At 46.1% G+C, this 17,500-nt stretch overlaps 1 protein-coding gene across 1 annotated transcript in view; it reads left to right on the top strand.

Moving 5' to 3' along the window:
- Window positions 1-17,500, top strand: part of acbd6 (acyl-CoA binding domain containing 6) — a 36,671-nt gene that overhangs the window by 11,342 nt on the left and 7,829 nt on the right. The window contains exons 5-6 of the mRNA XM_083648090.1: window positions 1,755-1,860; window positions 4,943-5,032. Coding sequence (XP_083504216.1) covers window positions 1,755-1,860; window positions 4,943-5,032 — 196 coding nt within the window. The remainder of the gene's footprint in view (window positions 1-1,754; window positions 1,861-4,942; window positions 5,033-17,500) is intronic.

The raw sequence follows: 17,500 nt of genomic DNA, 5'->3' as shown, positions 1-17,500 counted from the left end.
GTAACCCTGGCAGTGTCAGTGCCGTGCTCTTCCCACTGAGCTACACACAGCACCCTCAATCTTCCATAGGACACGGGGCCTATGGCTGGCTTCTGTTAGAGTGCGGCTGGTGCTGTGAGACTCATGGCTGAGGAAGGAGCAGTGTGGAGGATTGGGCCTCAGGGACGTGAGCTGGGGGAATTGGCCTTGGGGATGACTGACTCACTGGGTGGGCGGGGTGAGGAGGTGGGTGTGGGCGGGGCGAGGGTGTGGGCGGGGCGAGGAGGTGTGGGTGTGCGCGCGTGCTGGCGCACTGTAGAGCACCAAATTCAATTAATGTGAATGGCTAAGAGGAGGGGAAGGCGTAAAGCTCTAAATGAGATCTAGCCCCTTCTCTCCCCCTCACCCACAACAGCCTGACTGCACCCTGCCCTGCCTCACCCCCCCCCCCCCCAGCACTCACTCCTGCCCCCAGTGCCAGGAGGTGATTAGAGACACAACGCGGCGCGCAGCGCGTGTGGGTGTGTGACTGTGTGCCGTACACTAGTGTTCCCAGGGGGGCGTGGCACATGTGGCTGCTGCCTGTGTGTGCAGGGTTGCCACAGGTCTGGAAAGTGCTTGAATTAAAACATGAAAAATCAAGTACTTGATCAAGATGCTTGAATTTAGACTAGCGGAATCTCTGACTTTGAGCCTCGTGCACGGACTCATCTCACGTCATCTCAAAATCGCTGGGCCAAGCTTGATACACTTTCCTCCTATCTACAGTATCACTCCCTGCCCTGCAACGTGTTGTTGTTGCTGCTGGTCAAGATTGCTTTGAGTTTATATGAACTGTTCGATGTGTGCAAGCATGACCAGAAACAAATTTGCATTAGAGGACTTACGAGACTGGTATTATGTGAGCATCTCTGTGAATCTTTGGCCCAGGATTTTGAAAGAATTTGTCATTGAAAAGTGCTTGAAATGTATCATTATACAAAAGATTGGCAACCCTGTGTGTGTGAGAGACAGAGAGACTAGTTACCGTATGTGTGTATATGCTAGTATCTAATACAGGGGTGTCCAAACTTTTTGAATGGGGGCCAGATTAGATCATGTGAAAATGCCCGGGGGGCAGCTGCTTCTCGCATCATATGGCTTATAAAAAATTAAAAAATCACATACAATTGTACTCTAAGGATTTTGTTTACCATCTGAAAACATTGGTTCTGCCTGTGCCCTTCCTACTTGGTGCTTGTACAAATGTACAAACTGTATGATAGTGTTGTCATCGTTATGTGAACGGAAGAAATGCAAATTTAACTTGCTGCTTGATTAACCAATACTGTGTGGAGGGCCACATGTAGTATATTTCTAGAGACAAGGCGAAGGCCGTGGACCTAAAATCGGTCCGCGGGGCCGCAATTGGCCCCCGGGCCGGACTTTGGACATGCCTGATCTAATATGTCTGTGTTAGGTGGCTGAATACTGTAGTAACATAGTGTTTGTTTACGTGAACACACTTGGCACATACACACACACACACACACACACACACGCATGCCCACACATTCTTATCTACAGATGCTCGTCCAGGAAAAACAAAGTTGATGGACTCTGCCTCTCTCTCTCTCTCTCTCTCTCCCCCCCCCACTCTCTTTCTCTCTCTCTCTCTCCCCCCCCCCCCACTCTCTCTCTCTCTCTCTCTCTCTCTCTCCCCCCCCACTCTCTCTCTCTCTCTCTCTCTCCCTCTCTCTCTCTCTCTCCTCCCTCACTCTCTCACTCTCTCTCAGGGAAGAGGATAAGAACATCTTTGACTACTGCAGAGAAAATAACATTGACCACATCAGCAAGGCCATCAGCTCCCAGAAAGTGGATGTCAATTCTAAAGATGAAGAGGTAACTGAAAGCAAAAAAACAAAACATACAATGTCAACAAATCATTTAAATGTAATGGTTTCCCATGTGAGAATTGTTCTTGATAAATGCTGCTGGAATAGCATAGTACCATGACAACACTGTCACGCCTAGAGTGCAGGTAACTGGCAGCAGGGTGGCACACTGGCACAGTCAGTAGGGTGACAAGACGGATCACAGAAAATCCTGATGAACTAGGGCTGGACGATACGGTTGAAATCAATATCATGATAATCATAAGGATTTTTCCCCGATATCAGTTAATATCACATTATGATTCATGTATGCAAAATCACGTTAAATAATCAAATTCATGTTCATATCATTGAACCGAATCGGTGATGTTAGGTGTGATGTCAGACAAACCTTACATTTTCAAATAATATTCCTTCCTACCATACCTCATTTGATCAATCTTTAAGTAAAGCGTTTGTCATCATCAATTTAGACAGCAGAATTATCGTGCAGTCCTCTGACAAACTGAGGGAGTTGGTCCCACAACGCGTGGGAACCACTCTTGAGTCCGGGGCGTGTCATTTGTGGGACCAGCGTGAGCCATTACCATCATGAGGTCTTTTCCCCATTGACCCTGAAATGCGTTCGTCTCTTCTTGGTTCATTATCGGCCGGGCCAAGTGGCTCCCTCCCTGTCTCTCTCTCAGCACAGCCGTTCTTGAGATGAGCAGGCAGTTGGCTGCTCAGACCCCAGTCAGAGGCCAGATGGTTGAGGGCCGAGAGAGGCAGAGAGAGAGCTTTGTCTGTCCACTGCCATTGTTGTTGTTCATCTGTAGCCCAGCTGTAGTTCAGCTCGCTCAACAGCAGAGGGCAGTGTTGAAGTTTCCACATCAGCAAGAGCTTGGTCTGCTCCTGCAGCCCAGAGCTAGAGAGGTAGACAAGACAGAGTCTTTCTCTTCTGTGTGTGTGTGTGTGTGTGTGTGTGTGTGTGTGTGTGTGTGTGTGTGTGTGTGTGTGTGTGTGTGTGTGTGTGTGTGTGTTTGAAGGGGTATTAGAAATGTCCTTTCTTTCGCCGTTGCTTGTAGCCACTAATCTCTCTCTAAATACACTTACAACCTAAGTGCCTTTGTCCTAAACAGCAGAGCAGTAGTTTGAATGCCTCCTAGAATAAAGAGAATGTTTAGTTTGCAACATACTTGAGCGGAGAGCGCTTAACATTCGTTGTCTGTGGCTTAACATTCCTAGATAAACACAACCACTCCCCCCCCCCCCTCTAGCCATAATCACAAGAGAATGAGACCTCACTCATGCACTAAGATCAAGCCTAGTCCCGAGACTAAAAGTTTCTGTAGATGTTGTTCTTTCAGCATCAAATATTGAAATTGTTTTCCTAGGCGCTAATTGAGTTTAAAGCTCACTTTATCACTGCCACCGCACAAAACCCCATTTAATACTTAGCTTGTGCAGTGTCTTCTCTGATCTAAGCAGCTGTGTGGTCTGTGATGAGAATGTGAGTGACAGTCAGCAGCACACCTGGAAGAGACAGGGAGAGAGAGAGAGAGAGAGGGAGGGAGAGAGAGAGAGATGGACCTATTGGTATTCTGGCCTGGCTCATAAGTATCCATTTTAACATGCAGCCAATGGTAATCAATATGATTTAAGCAACAGAAGAGGACTTGGGGAGTTTGCTTTCCCTAATTGGCCTCACTGAAAAATGAGCTTGTGTGGTTTTATTAGACCGAGGAACTTGGAGCTAAGGAGAGGAGGGAGGGGGAGTGTGTGTGTGTGTGTGTGTGTGTGGGGGGGGGGGGGGGGGTGAGGAGAGGAGTGTGTGTGTGGGGGGGGGGGGGGGGGGGGAGAGCGGGAGAGAGAGAGAATAGAGTAGGGGTTTGCTGATCACGGGGCTGCTCTCGTTTTGTCCACGGCGTCCCATCAATCAAACTCTAAAGACCGTGTGCAGGTTTCTACAATCTGTCCTGGAGTCTGGTCTGCGCTTGAACCACCTACCCCTCTTCCACACACACACGCACGCATGCGCACACACACACACACACACACACACAAACACATGCATGCACACAGGCACGCAAGCAAACACACACACACACACACACACACACACACACACACACACACACACACACACACCCCAAGTATCTCTTGCTGGCCTCCTGCTCATTCTGTCAGCAGGTCATTATGGAGTTGAGGTCTCAAGGCTCTGAGTTCTGAATGCTACTGTAGTGCATAATTGATCTTTTCCGGAGGCAGAGGAACGCATTGAAGTCTAGCTCAACTTTGAGAGGCAGGAAGTAGAGCAGGAGGAGGGCGAGGAGGCGCTTGTTCTGTCTGTCTGGTTTTCTGTAGTTTAGTAGTAGATAGTAGATCCACACTGTCTGAACTGACAACTTAAACACACGCAAACACACACACACAGCTTATGGCAGTTTTTTTAATGCATCGCTTACCATCAACAAATCCTATGAGAATAACAAGATCAGCGATGATTTTGTTTTGCCAAGAAGTCTTGTCTGTGTAGCCGGTGCCCAATGAAGCCACCTCCCAGCAGCCACACAATGCCTTTGTATAAAGAACGATGAAAAACACATGACAGAGCCATGCTGTTTCTCTGTGCAGCAGATTTCATCATTGTGACGACTTTTTCCTCAAACAGATGAATAAGCCAGCTGTAAACACTTTGCCATGTCAGGAAAGTAGTTCCGTAGCACTGAAAATAGTCCCCGGCGTAATGAAGAATTTGTTCCTATATTTGAATTTAATTTGGTAATAACTACAACAGCCTGACTTTTTGTGGTAACAGTTATCAATTTTAAAAATTGAAGCAGTCTTTCGGTTGATCGATAGATCGACCTATCTATCTATCTATCATAAAAAACACCTGCCTTGACGCTATCCTTTATAAAGATAATTTACTAACTAAATCACACTATTGAATGTTTCATCATACTTTGAAAAACTATATATTTTTTGTCTGTTTCTACTAATCGTGTGTGTGTGTGTGTGTGTGTGTGTGTGTGTGTGTGTGTGTGTGTGTGTGTGTGTGTGTGTGTGTGTGTGTGTGTGTGTGTGTGTGTGTGTGTGTGTGTGTATAGGGCCGGGCTCTCCTGCACTGGGCCTGTGACAGAGGACACAAGGAGCTGGTGTCTGTATTACTGCAGAATAAAGCTGATATCAACAGTCAGGTGAGGAGCAGCTCTCTTACTTTACATTTTTCAATATACTTTTATTTCACACTGCTCTGCTTTTGAAACAAGGTTTGGTTGAAATCCGCAAAACTGCAAACCAATGAAACCTTCTGAAAAATAGAAAGCCGCAGCTGTTGTGTTGTCTGAGGCAAACTGGAACGAGCAGGAATCACATTTGGCCAGGTTTTTCCCATGCAGACTCAAAGAAAATCATCCTCCCTAGACAGAGGTCTACAGTATGACAGCTGCTTAGCCGTATTAGTGGCGAAAATGCGGAAATGTCAATGAGTGATGTGTTTGATTGATCCCTTCATGATCAGTGTGGAGGTGTGTTTGAGTTGTGGATACATGTTTGTCATAGCTGGAATAATGATGGGGACAAGAGCAAAGTGGCAGGGGGCCCAGGGTCCCCTCCTGTGCCTTGGGCCCATATTTTCTAGGAGCCCCCGTGTAAACACGCACATACTGTACACACCCGAGGCAGTGGTGACATCTACAGTTTCCCCAGCGCCTCTCTCCATCCTCTCCATCCCTCCCAGAAGGTCAACTTTAATTCACTTTGTGGCGCGGACAAATCCCCCCCCCGGGGCTTTAACCGACAGAGTTAGCCGCTAGCTAGCTAGCCTCTTGTTTAGCCTCCCCAGGTTTAAGGCTGCAGCCAGGAGGCTTTGGCGGTAAGCTGGCTCAGCCGCGCATCTGCAAAATGACTCCTCTGTCTGCCCGGTGGCACGGCACGGCACAGCGCGGCTCAGCGGGGCTGCGCGCCGACGCTTTAACTGTAAGGCCCAATCAATTGGAAGCAATCAGGCAAATTGTTTTACATTGCACAAGCCCACATAATCAGGACATTTCACAAATGACTTTCTCCGTTTGTGGCGGCCCTTTTGTTTCATGCGCTGCAGGGAGGGGCTGGATTTGTGGCTGGATGGTTTCATATTAAAAGCCTTAAGAGCGGGATGACTGTGAAACACTTCACTGATGATGTGGAGCCACACTGAGAGTAGAGGAGGCTTGATGTATAGACGGGACTCGTGTCCCTTTGTAAGATATAGCATATTTACAATCGCGTATCTATCATTCAAATATAAATGAATCTGCCAAATCTATTTCCCACACGCTCTTTGTCTTACTCGACTTTTTTCCATGTCAGAATACACGGAGGGGAATGAGCCTATGTTCCTTCCTTTTCCCCTTCTATGTTGTAAGGAAGCCCTAAAAGAGAGGATGACGCTCGCCAAGAAATCAAGAGTTTGAAGTATTTGAAATTAGTTCCTACTTGAAAGATTTCCTTGTCATTTTTGAGCAAATCTCTATAGAGTAAAAGTTAAAATATTTAAAAGGTTGGATATTTTGTGGAAAATCTTATGTACTAACCTCACTGGTTCCCAAACTGGGGTACGTGTACCCATAGGGGTACATGGAGGTACTGCTACAGGGGGTACTTGAGAGAAAGGGGAAAATTGAAAAATGTAAGAATAAATCACGAAAATAAATTCAACGTTCAAATAAAACTGCTCAGCATGCACTAATTGCAACTCTTTCACTCCATTTCTTATTTTGTAATGTTCTTCAAAAGGTGGGTTATCATTCATTCGTTGCATCATATGCTATAGTTTTCTCTTGCAGTTTTCTAAGCAGAATGTTGTAGTCAGGTAAAGGTGGTACTTGGATTCAGAGATCAGGGAGAGGAGGTACTGAAGCCCAAAAAAAGTTTGAGAACCACTGTACCACCTGAATTCATCATGTCAGTCCATCAGGGTTTCTTCACCTGCCTGCCTGCCTGTCTCTCAGGTGTGTGTGAGGTGTCCGAGCCGCTGCCTGTGGCTAAATGTGAATATGAGGTGAACTGGACCTGTGCAGCAGACTTACAGGAAGCAGATTTATGGGGTGGCATGGAGCCTGGGCGGAGAGGAAATACAGCCAGCTAAATCATAGCACACTGTCCCACTGCCAAATCATCTCACTATGTAAAGCTTACAGAATGATACTCTGCTCATTAGAACCGACTGGATACTGGAACGTCCTTTTGCCTTTTTGGAGTTTGTAGGGTTAAGTCGGGGAGGGCACTTTTTCTTTACGTCCGAGGAGACGAATAAAACTTTGATGGACCGTTTAATGCTTCTGTTCATTTTGACAGGAAAAGGTTGTTTGTTCACGAGAGGAATGTTTGCGTTGTTTGCCGGCCTACTGCAGGGCCCAGTAATCTCTCTTGACCTCTACCAACTGCCGAGCAAACCAGTAAATAAAGATCAAACATGATTTATGCTTAATTTGTTGATTAAAAAAAGGGGAGGAGGACTTAAGAGGTACAAAAAAAAAACACAACCCCAACAACAACAAAGTATTATTATTTGCTCGGCGGAGGAGGAAAATCGTTTGAAATTAATCAACTGATTGTTTTAGTGAATTGTTCCCAAACCCTGGTAACCTGCATTAGGGCCCGTTTGATAGTTAATCCTGGATCAAGGGAGGGGAGGGGTGGGGTGGGGTGGGGGGGATGGTGCACTACAATAGGTAGCTGTGTGTTTGAATACACAGATCACAGCTTCTGCCACCTGCCAACAGTAGATCAGACCCCCCCCCCCCCCCACACACACACCCACACACACACCATATCGCTACTCCCTTAGCTAATACGCCCGGCGAAAGTGGGCCATACAGCAGAAGCAGCGCTTTGTCGTGTGGGAACTGTGGGAGTGATGGCCTCACTTAATGTAATGAATGTAAATGAAGGCTTAGCCACCAGACTTATTTCCTGTGTGCTACAATGTCTTTAAGCACATTAGAGGCATTAGGTTAAGTTTGGGTTTAAATGCACTCCCAGGACATTCCATCATATCAGCAGAGAAAAGTGATCCCACGTTGGAAATGGAGAGAATTGAAGATGGGTCAAGTGTGTGTCCTCACTAGAGCTGCAACGAGTCATCAATTAGTTGTCAACTATTCAATTAATCTGCAACTATTTTGATAATCGATTACCGGTAGTCAGTTTGAGTAATTTTTGTAAGAAAAAAAGTCTAAATGATCTAATTCCAGCTTGTAAAAAGTGAATATTTTCTGGCTTCTTTATTCCTCTATGACAGTAAACTGAACATCTTTGGGTTGTGGACAAAACAAGACATTTGAGGATGTCATCTTGGTTTGGGAAACGCAGATTGACATTTTTCCTCCATTTTCGGAGATTTTATACACCATCGAGAAAATTATCATCAGATTAATCGACAATTAAAGTTCCATTCCGTAAGTTTTGGGAAGAAATAAATGTTCACAAAGTGTTTTTTTATTACCAATGAATGAATGCTCCGTTACGTAACTTTAAAAATTTGCCCAGCCGCGTCTCTCTGCGTTCAGCCATTCCAATGCTATGAATCCAGCATTCTGCTCCTCTTGGGTCAGAATTTCCCGGCAAATCTAGATGTAACATTCTGCGCATTCACGAGCCTGCCTCACCAACGAAGAAGAAGGCTAACAACACAGGCTAACGCTACGTTCGCTAGCTAATGCAGTCAATGAATGTCAGCAAACAACCAACAACAGAGAGTCCAGTAAAAAGTCCACACAGAGAAAGAAAAAAGATTTAGATCTACTGTAGTGAGGCCAGTCTGGCCAAACAGCAGCAATGTGACCGACATCGGGGGGAACTAGATTTGGGGGGGTGTTTTCGGTTCATGGAGGGACCTTACTTGAGCTTGTTGTATTTTTAGCTGCTGTGATATTGTGGTTTTGGCCCGGCTATAGATAACGTTAGCTTAGCTGCTTGCTAATGCAGCTATAGAGCAACCAACACCTTTGCTGTTTTAGCCAAGCAGCTGCTGGGCGCGTGCGAGTACGGTGCGCGCGCGCCAGCTCGAGCACATGCTGCCTGCAGTTACTCTTAACGGCCACCGGTGTCAGTAAAAGTTAGAAGTTACAGAATGGACCTTTAAAATAATCGTTAGTTGCAGCCCTAGTCCTCACCTGGCTGTAGGTGTGTGTGCGTGCATACATACGTGTGTGTGTTTGTGTGTGTCCACTCTCCCTGTGGTCACTCTCTGTCCAGACACAATAATCCCACACCTAAGCCTCGTCACACACACACAACCTTTGTTTTTCAGGTGGAAATCCCGTAACCCTCCTCCCATCCTTCCTGTAGCTAATTATTCCCAAACCAACGGTTGCCATAGAAATATGCATTTATAGACAGGACATGTCCATTCATGACAAGTGGAGCTGAATGGCAGAGCTTTACGTTCAGAAGGTGCTATGTCTGCGGCTCTGGGGTTTCCTATTACAACGAAGGTCAGGAATGGCCCTGAACAGACTGGCACAATGTCAGACTTAGAGTGAGATTACTGAGTGGGGAAAGTAATGGAGGCGGACAGGGGAGTTAGGATTAGAAACATAAAGAGGAAGGACAGGTGAGGCGCGGGTTAACACAACACGATGACAATGAGCGGGAACAGACAGGTGAGGCGTGGGTTAACACAACACAATGACAATGAGCGGAAACAGACAGGTGAGGCGCGGGTTAACACAACACAATGACAATGAGCGGAAGAAAACATTGTTAAGGTTTATGGTAAGAAAAGGGAGAGGTGCTGGAGAAAGAGGCGTTGCGGGCTTTGTGCTAGGGGTGTGAATCTTTGGGTATCTCACGATTCGATTTCTATCCCTGGGGTCACGATTCGATTCAAAATCGATTTTCGATTCAAAACGATTCCTTATTCAAAATCGATTTCAGGATCTACTCCAGTCCGCTGTGCGCTAAGAAAGGGGGTGTAGCAAAAAGTGTATAAGTGTATGTAGTTTTTATATTTGAACAAGTTTTATCAACTGATTGCAATGTAAAAAAAAAAAGTACACATAAAGGCAAACCTAAGAGAAAAAGTAACATTTATTCATGCTAAACTTGCACAAATAAAAACTTCTTAGTGACTTCAAGAAAAAATAAGTTAAACTATAATACAAAAAGAAAATCACTTAGATTAAAAAAAACATTTTGGAAGTTGAGAATTGATTCTTCATAAGACTCACGATTCTTACATGAATCGGGTTTTGGGGGGGACACCCCTAGTTTGTGTACATGTCCCTTTGTCAGACCCGTACTCGACTTCTTGTATTTTTGCCTTTCCATTGTCTTTCTCTGCCCTCTCTCTCTCTCTCTCTCTCTCTCTCTCTCTCTCTCTCTCTCTCTCTCTCTCTCTCTCTTACATCGTCTCCCCATCTCTCTTCCCTCCCCCCTCCAGTCCCTCCCTGCCCCCTCCTCTACTTTGTATTAAAACAACATGATGCATGAGGCAGGGAGGGCGACTCGCGCCACCGCTAATTCTAATTAATCCAGCGTGGTAGCGCGGCCGCGGCGGGGCCCCAAGCGCTCCCAGTCTATCAGATAGAAATTCATAACTTAATTGAGGTCAGAGCCTCGAGCCGGCAGAACAAAAGTCTCCAGCCAGGACCAGCTAGATCAATAGTAATAAATATCTGACTGGGCGGCCTGCGACTGGTGGCTAGGGAGCACACAACAAGTCCCGTACAACACACAGTCGGCATGTGGACCAGGGAACGTGTGTGCGTGTGTGTGCGTTTTGCACGCGTGCGCGCGCGCGCGCGTGTGTGTGTGTGTGTGTGTGTGTGTGTGTGTGTGTGTGTGTGTGTGTGTGTGTGTGTGTGTGTGTGAGAGAGAGAGAGCAGACTGGGTAGGTTGAGAAACAAGACACAGACTTGCATGTCGTATGAAATTTGCATTTTGTAAGACCATTACTTTTCTGGAGAAAAAAAAATCAACTGGTATCGTGTGTGTGTGTGTGTGTGTGTGTGTGTGAGAATGTGTGTGTGTGAGAGGGAGAGCGACACACACACTTGACTTGACTGCAGGGTTGATTTGTAGTGGCATGCGTCTGCCTCTCTCAGGGTATAAACTCATTGATTTGATATTGATGTGATGTGAGGTGGGAGGTCGGGGAGACCTGGACTCAGTGCTTTAGTGCTGTCTGTATGTTTATTGTTGGTGAGAGGCGAGCTAGTGAACAACTTACAGCATCTGTCATTTAAAGGGCTATTTTACCTCCATTGAAAGTTTCACACATGCATACTTTCATTTGACTTAATGAACTGTCCATGTCTCACATTAGCAGCTCCAGCAGTTAACTTGACTGTAAGCCCCCCCGCCCCCCACACTCAAACAACCAGAATTATAGGTTTATTTATTTATTATAGACACTAAAAGAAAATATGGTCAGGGTCACCATGGGATGCAGCTGAGCTTATATGTTAGAAGTATGATTTATTTGATAGGCAACCATATCCAGCTGTGTTAAGTATGAAGTGTTGGTACAGATTTTGAGGAGAATATCTTGTATGATAAGATACGCATTTAAAATGACAAAGGTAAATTATTCACTGTGTGTGCGTGTGTGCGCTCGCGTGTGTTTGTGTGTGTCTTGTATGTTGTATCTTGGTCATTCGTTTCAGCGTCCAGTGTTGCCAACATGCCAGCCATGCAGCAGATGTTAGGCAAATTAATAATAAATAAAAAGTCAGACTTCCACGTGAATAAACGGCACGAAATTGCAAGGTGAATTTTGACCCATCTGTCAATCACAGTGACAGATGTGTACATGTTTGGAATTTTTGAAAAATCGACCTTGGTCCGGAAAAAATAAACGCCGAAATATCGCTCAGGGAAACTTTGCCATTGATATGCATGGTTGTATTGACTGGATATAGGAATTAATCACACAAAGAAGAAGTGTGTAAGGACCATGGACCATTACCAAATGGCAAAAGCCATGGAGGAAAAATGGTTTCCGACCTTCCTAAATAAGGTATTCTCGAGCTGTGCCACTTCCCCGGCCTACAAATCAAGTTGCATGTCAGAGAAAATGTTTAATTTGAATCAAACTGAACAAATCCTAAGTAAGCATTAGCATCTCATTCTCGCCACATGCGGGGTTTTTTAAGAAAGGGTGGGGAAAAGCTCTATCTGCATTTATTACATTACATCTCAGTTGTGTGTGTGTGCATGTCAGGGGACATTCAGACCAAAAGTGTTTTTGGAGCTGCCAGCGTCTTTCTGCAATTCATTCTCTATGTAAGGACGCGCTAGACGTGCTCCTCTTTCAATGAACGCACCTGGCGTTTCAGCGCTGGTGGCGTCTGTTGTTTTTGAAGGAGCGCCGTGGGCGTTTTAAAGCTGAAAAAAGTTGAACATTAGAGGAAAAGTGCCCTGATCGTCTTTTTCACTCCTCCTACCTTTTCTCCTCCCGAGGGATTTTCAACCTCGGCTGCTGCCAGAATTGGCAATAATCTGGCTTTCATGTTGACAGTGAACGACATCAAACAGACAAAACCAGCTGGCTACCGTCCTTGTGGTCGTTGTGTTCTGATCTGTACTGCACGCGACTACAGGGCAAAACAAACGGAGCGCAAAAAAACGCTCCATGCGCTGTGTTTTGTGCACAATGGAAGCGCTCTCAACATGATTTTCATAGCGTTCTGACTGAAAAAAAACCCCGCTTTTGGTGTGAATGTCCCCTCATGCAGCTTTATTGTGTTTTGGCTTTTTCAAGTTGAGCTGGGCCTGCTAGAGTAGCACACAAAGCACACTGAAAGCACATGTGTGTCCTCTACCATGGTGTCAACTACTGGTGTGATTAAAGTGGTAAACACGCACATGCACGCACACACACACACACACACACACACACACGCGCACACCCGCACACACACACACACACACACACATACAGACACACGCACAAACACACACCACAGTGCCTGATTGAAATTCTATGGCGGAGGCATTATTACACGTTTGTATCCCTCCCCTTTCCCAGCACTGCCTCCTATAACTAATGGCTCAGTCAGCCCAGTCATAACAAATATCCAGCGAGATTCGTCATAATTGTGTGTGTGTGTGTGTGTGTGTGTGTGTGTGTGTGTGTGTGTGTGTGTGTGTGCGCGGGCGCGTGCGTGCATGCCTGTGCGTGTAATTGTGTAACCTCTCTCCTAGAATGTATAGGGTCTTTAAGAAGGAAAAGGCGGCAAGGTGGGATAAGTAAGGAAGAGAGAGGGAGGAGAAGGAATCTATCCAGGAATCAAAGAATAGAAACGGGCAACAAAATAGCATGTGGGGGGGAGATAGATCAGAGATGGAGGTTAGGAGAGACAAAAACAAGGAAATGCGTGCATGCTAGTCCATTGTGTGTGTGTGTGTGTGTGTGTGTGTGTGTGTGTGCGTACGATGAATGTGTGTACGCTTGCCGGGTGGCACAGCTATACAGACAATTTGCCTATTTCACATCCCACCAACATCAGCCATTTTGTGTCTAAAAGGCAGGGAGTAAAACAAAGAAGCAAAGAAGATCCAGTTTGCTGTTCCTCCGCTGCAGGGACAGCTGGCCCCAGCACTCTAATTAATGTCTTGCTTACACCCCTGTTACTTCCTGCATTTTAGACACAAAATGGCTCATTTGGGTGGGATGTGAAATAGGTGTATGGCTTCTTCACACACACACTCGCGGCCTGTTAGGGTGTATAGAGGAGGGACATATTTTTATTTTGCCATTTTGTACTTTCCCTTTTTTATTTTTTATTTATTTTTAAATAGAGAGGAATCCGTTAGACAGTTTTTTTTTTTAAGTTGAGCATTTATAAGCCAACAAATCATAAGGAATCATAAGACATCTTGGTGAAGGATAAGAATACGTTTTTCACATGCACGCGCACACACACGCACACACGCGCACACACACACAAAGGCAACTTGCCCAGTGGCCACTATGCGCAACACTTGACATTTTATATGCTGGCCTGTAAGCCGGGCTTATAGGATTCATATTTAGTACGTGATGCACATTAGCTTGCCTTGATGAAATGAAAGCTGTTGCTGTGCTGTGTTAAAAGGGCCTATCGGCCCTCGATACACTTATGAATCTATAATACGAGCACTCAGAAAAGAGCCAGCGACTTGACAGTAATAGTACGGTCTAAAGGGCCGTTCCAGCAGGTAACAGTCCTCTTAGCCGTCATCAGCTGTTGTTTCCTTCTTATTGGCCACTCACTGGGCCTCGCCTACACTCAACTATTTGATTTCCATCGTTCTTAACCGTCCACATAAATTGTCGGCCGCATTAAAGCTGTCCTCGACCGCTTCAGACAGAGAGGGGAAGAGAGAGCGAGAGAGTGAGGGCGAGATACAGACAGCCAGGGGAGGGGAGGGGAGGGGAGGGGAGGGGAGGGGGGGGGGTGAGGAGAGAGAGAGAGAGAGAATAAACAAAGTAAGTGTTTTGCCTTCCATCAGTCTCCGGCACTACTCAGCTTTATGAGTCCCTCACTCCAAATGCCTCAGCCGCTGCCTCCCGCTGCTGCCTGCCCATTGATTTTCATATTACGCTCTTTTATGTATTTATTTATTTCATATATTTCTTTTTAAACATCATCGATGAGCCGCGGGACGACAGACAGGGGGGGGGCTCCTCTTCTCTGATGGCTTTAATGGAGGGTAAGGTGTCCCATGGGAATAAGCAAGCGACAGTGGAAGGAAAGGGGGGGGCGGTATGTGACTTGAAGGAAAGGGGGGGCGGTATGTGACTTGAAGAGAAATAGAGTGAGAGAACAAGAAAGTCTGCAAGAGAATAACAGCAAAATCATACTATTGCAGGTGAAAGTGTATGGTCGACCTCTTTAAATGCTACAGGAGCTTTTTCCAATAGGTCGGTGCTCTAGAAAGCCTGTTAGCCTGTGTCCCCGAGCTGCCAGGAGTTGTTTTGGGATGGGTGACCTGTGCTGGAGCGTAGAGACCCGCAGGAGAGCTGTGCGCTAGATGAGGGGGGGGGGGGGGTGGTGTCACCCGGGCACCTGAAGGACACTTCCTGGAGGGAGGGTGGAGGGCGGGGAGTGTGTGGCGTCGGGGGCTAATTTGGCGGCGGGTGGCAGCGCTCACACACACCGAGTGGCAAGGTTAACTCTCCCTGCTCAGAGAGGGGACCCAGATTCGATTAGGGCTGGCCCCAGTCTGCCGATCCTTTTAACACCGGGGGGCCTTCCCCAACACACACTCGCACAGCTGATGGTAAACACACACACACACAGAACCATCCACATGATCATACACACACACACACACAACTAGGGAACACAGAGAGAACGCACATACACATCGCAGGGTGCAAGCGTAGACACAGTTAAGCCTAATTTATACTTATTGGAAAGAGTCGCTCGACACGTGGTCGCCAAGAAAAAAGAAACTGTCACCCATGGTGTTGCATTTATGGTTAACCACGTCGGACATAAACAGCGCTGTCCCTGCCACCGATGTAACGTTTGACTGCAGCATAATGACACACAACTCACCATCTCTCTCTCTGGGAAGTTGGTCACGGTGTTCTTTGTGATTTTCACGACAGGCCGATTAAAAATAGCGGGGACACGTTTTCATATTCATTTCAATCGATTTTCAATATAGCAAAAACCAAAACAAGGAAGTCAATTGCGCGTGCCTTCTATCTAGCCCAGTGATAGTCAATCAATCACAGTTGCGCGGCACTATGTGATGTAGTCAACGACATAGAAATTTCACTTGGTAGGAGACAATTCTCGGCGACAGTTAAAAGACCTAATTTCTGTCGGCGACGGTTTCAAAAGTGTCGAGAGACGAAGTATAAATTGGGCTTTACAGTTTTTTCTTTACAGGTTTTAGCCATCTTTGCATCTAAATGTTTCTGCATGTAAACGCTAGAGCAGTTGAACCAGACGTGATTAGGGCTGGGGTACGAGCGCTCGCAGCCAATCACCGCAAGCGTTCTTCGATTTAATGCGACGTGCGATTGGCCCACTATCACAGCAGCTACAACCCATACAGTCTGTGGTGGTGAAGTAAGTCGAGTGACGGCGTTTAGCGTGCCGGGATGTCACCAAAATGTTCAAAAGTATGGCTATACTACACGCCTGTGGTGTCTGATCCAAACAAATGCATGAAATGCGTAAGGATTATTTAAATTTATTAGCAGAAAAATCATTTTGATGGGGAGTGGTGGCATTTTACACATGAAGTAGGGAAAAAAGGTATCGAATGAAGTATTGGTATTCTACTATTGGTATGGGTATCACCTTAAGGGTACCAGGCGGTATTGGTACTGGTATCCTAATGTTGTAAACGATACCCGGCCCTATACGGGACACCGTGAAGGAGCGTCGCCCTCTCTTCCATCTCACTGCTGTCTGATTAATGGCACCTGCTCATCATAATGCTATCTGCAGGATCTGCATACGGTCCCAGTCGCTTATCGATTCTCCCCCTCAGCAGCCGCATCTTCCAACACACACCCTGGAGACCACCCCCTCCTCTCTCTCCCTCTGCCCATCCCTCCATCTCTCTCTCCCTCTCCCCCTCCCTCCATCTCTCTCTCTCCCTCTCTCCTGTCCCCAAGCCCACTGTCATTATAAAAGTCAGCAGCCGCTGCATGCATTGATCATAAATCATAATTGCTTGTCCATTTTTCCCCACTTGTTTAATGTTGCTGTCAGGGACAGTGAGGGGGGAGGCGGGGGAAGGGGGGGAGGGGCAGAGCAGACTGAAAGTAAGTTGGCTGTAAGGCTGTGATGAGGAGAGAAAAAGAAAGTTGACTGAGAGATGGACAAGGGGAAACAAGGCCAGGTCGACACCTGGCATAGGGCCGGTGCATGGTATCGTCACCCATGTATACCCATGAGATCCTTGCCAATCCCCAGCTTTAGCTGTGGTGGGGCATTCCTGTCCGTGTTGGAAATTAACTTTTGCATAGAAGGCAACATGATTTCCTAACCAGTTTAAAAGCTACGTGTATGGATCTAAAGTGGAGATGAAGCATTGATTTGAACAATACAAGTGTGGTTTGTTTGCTTTGTACCTTGGGTAAGACAGAACCCTGCAATCAAATGTGAATTACACCTACATTGGCTGCAAAACTAAAATGTATTTGCCTGTTTTTGCCCTGTTTCTCCACTGAGCGCCGCCATGTTGTTGAAAGCTAGATGGTGACGTCACACGCATTATAGCTCTTGTGTATGCAGCCAGGCTGCAGCGCTGCTTGTAGTTTACTCACCGGTAAAAATGGAGCACAGACATACTAACGTTAATAAAAGCACAGATGGAGGACCATCAAAATTGCACTTGTGAAATGAATGAATATGCCTACAACACAGCACAGCGAATCCCACACTAGCTGTTGTAAACAGTAGCATCCATGGTGGTATGCTAGCTACATAGCAATCCTAGGCTAATAATAGAAAACTATATACGATATATTTGCCACACAAAACTATATGCTCAACCACTGTATCCATCAAATTGTTGAACCACAATTGTGCTTATCTTAGCTTGCTAAAATGCCTGCCTTGTAGGGCTGTGAATCTTCACTGGCCTCACGATTCGATTACGATTCAGAGGGCTACGATTCGACTATAAAATGATTATCGATGCATATCGATGCATCACTACATGATTTA

The sequence above is a fragment of the Poromitra crassiceps genome, assembly GCF_964638095.1.
Source record: "Poromitra crassiceps genome assembly, chromosome: 12".
Taxonomy (NCBI): Eukaryota; Metazoa; Chordata; class Actinopteri; order Beryciformes; family Melamphaidae; genus Poromitra; species Poromitra crassiceps.
Note: the sequence above shows the minus strand (reverse complement) of the source record. Positions and strands in the feature narration are given on the sequence as shown.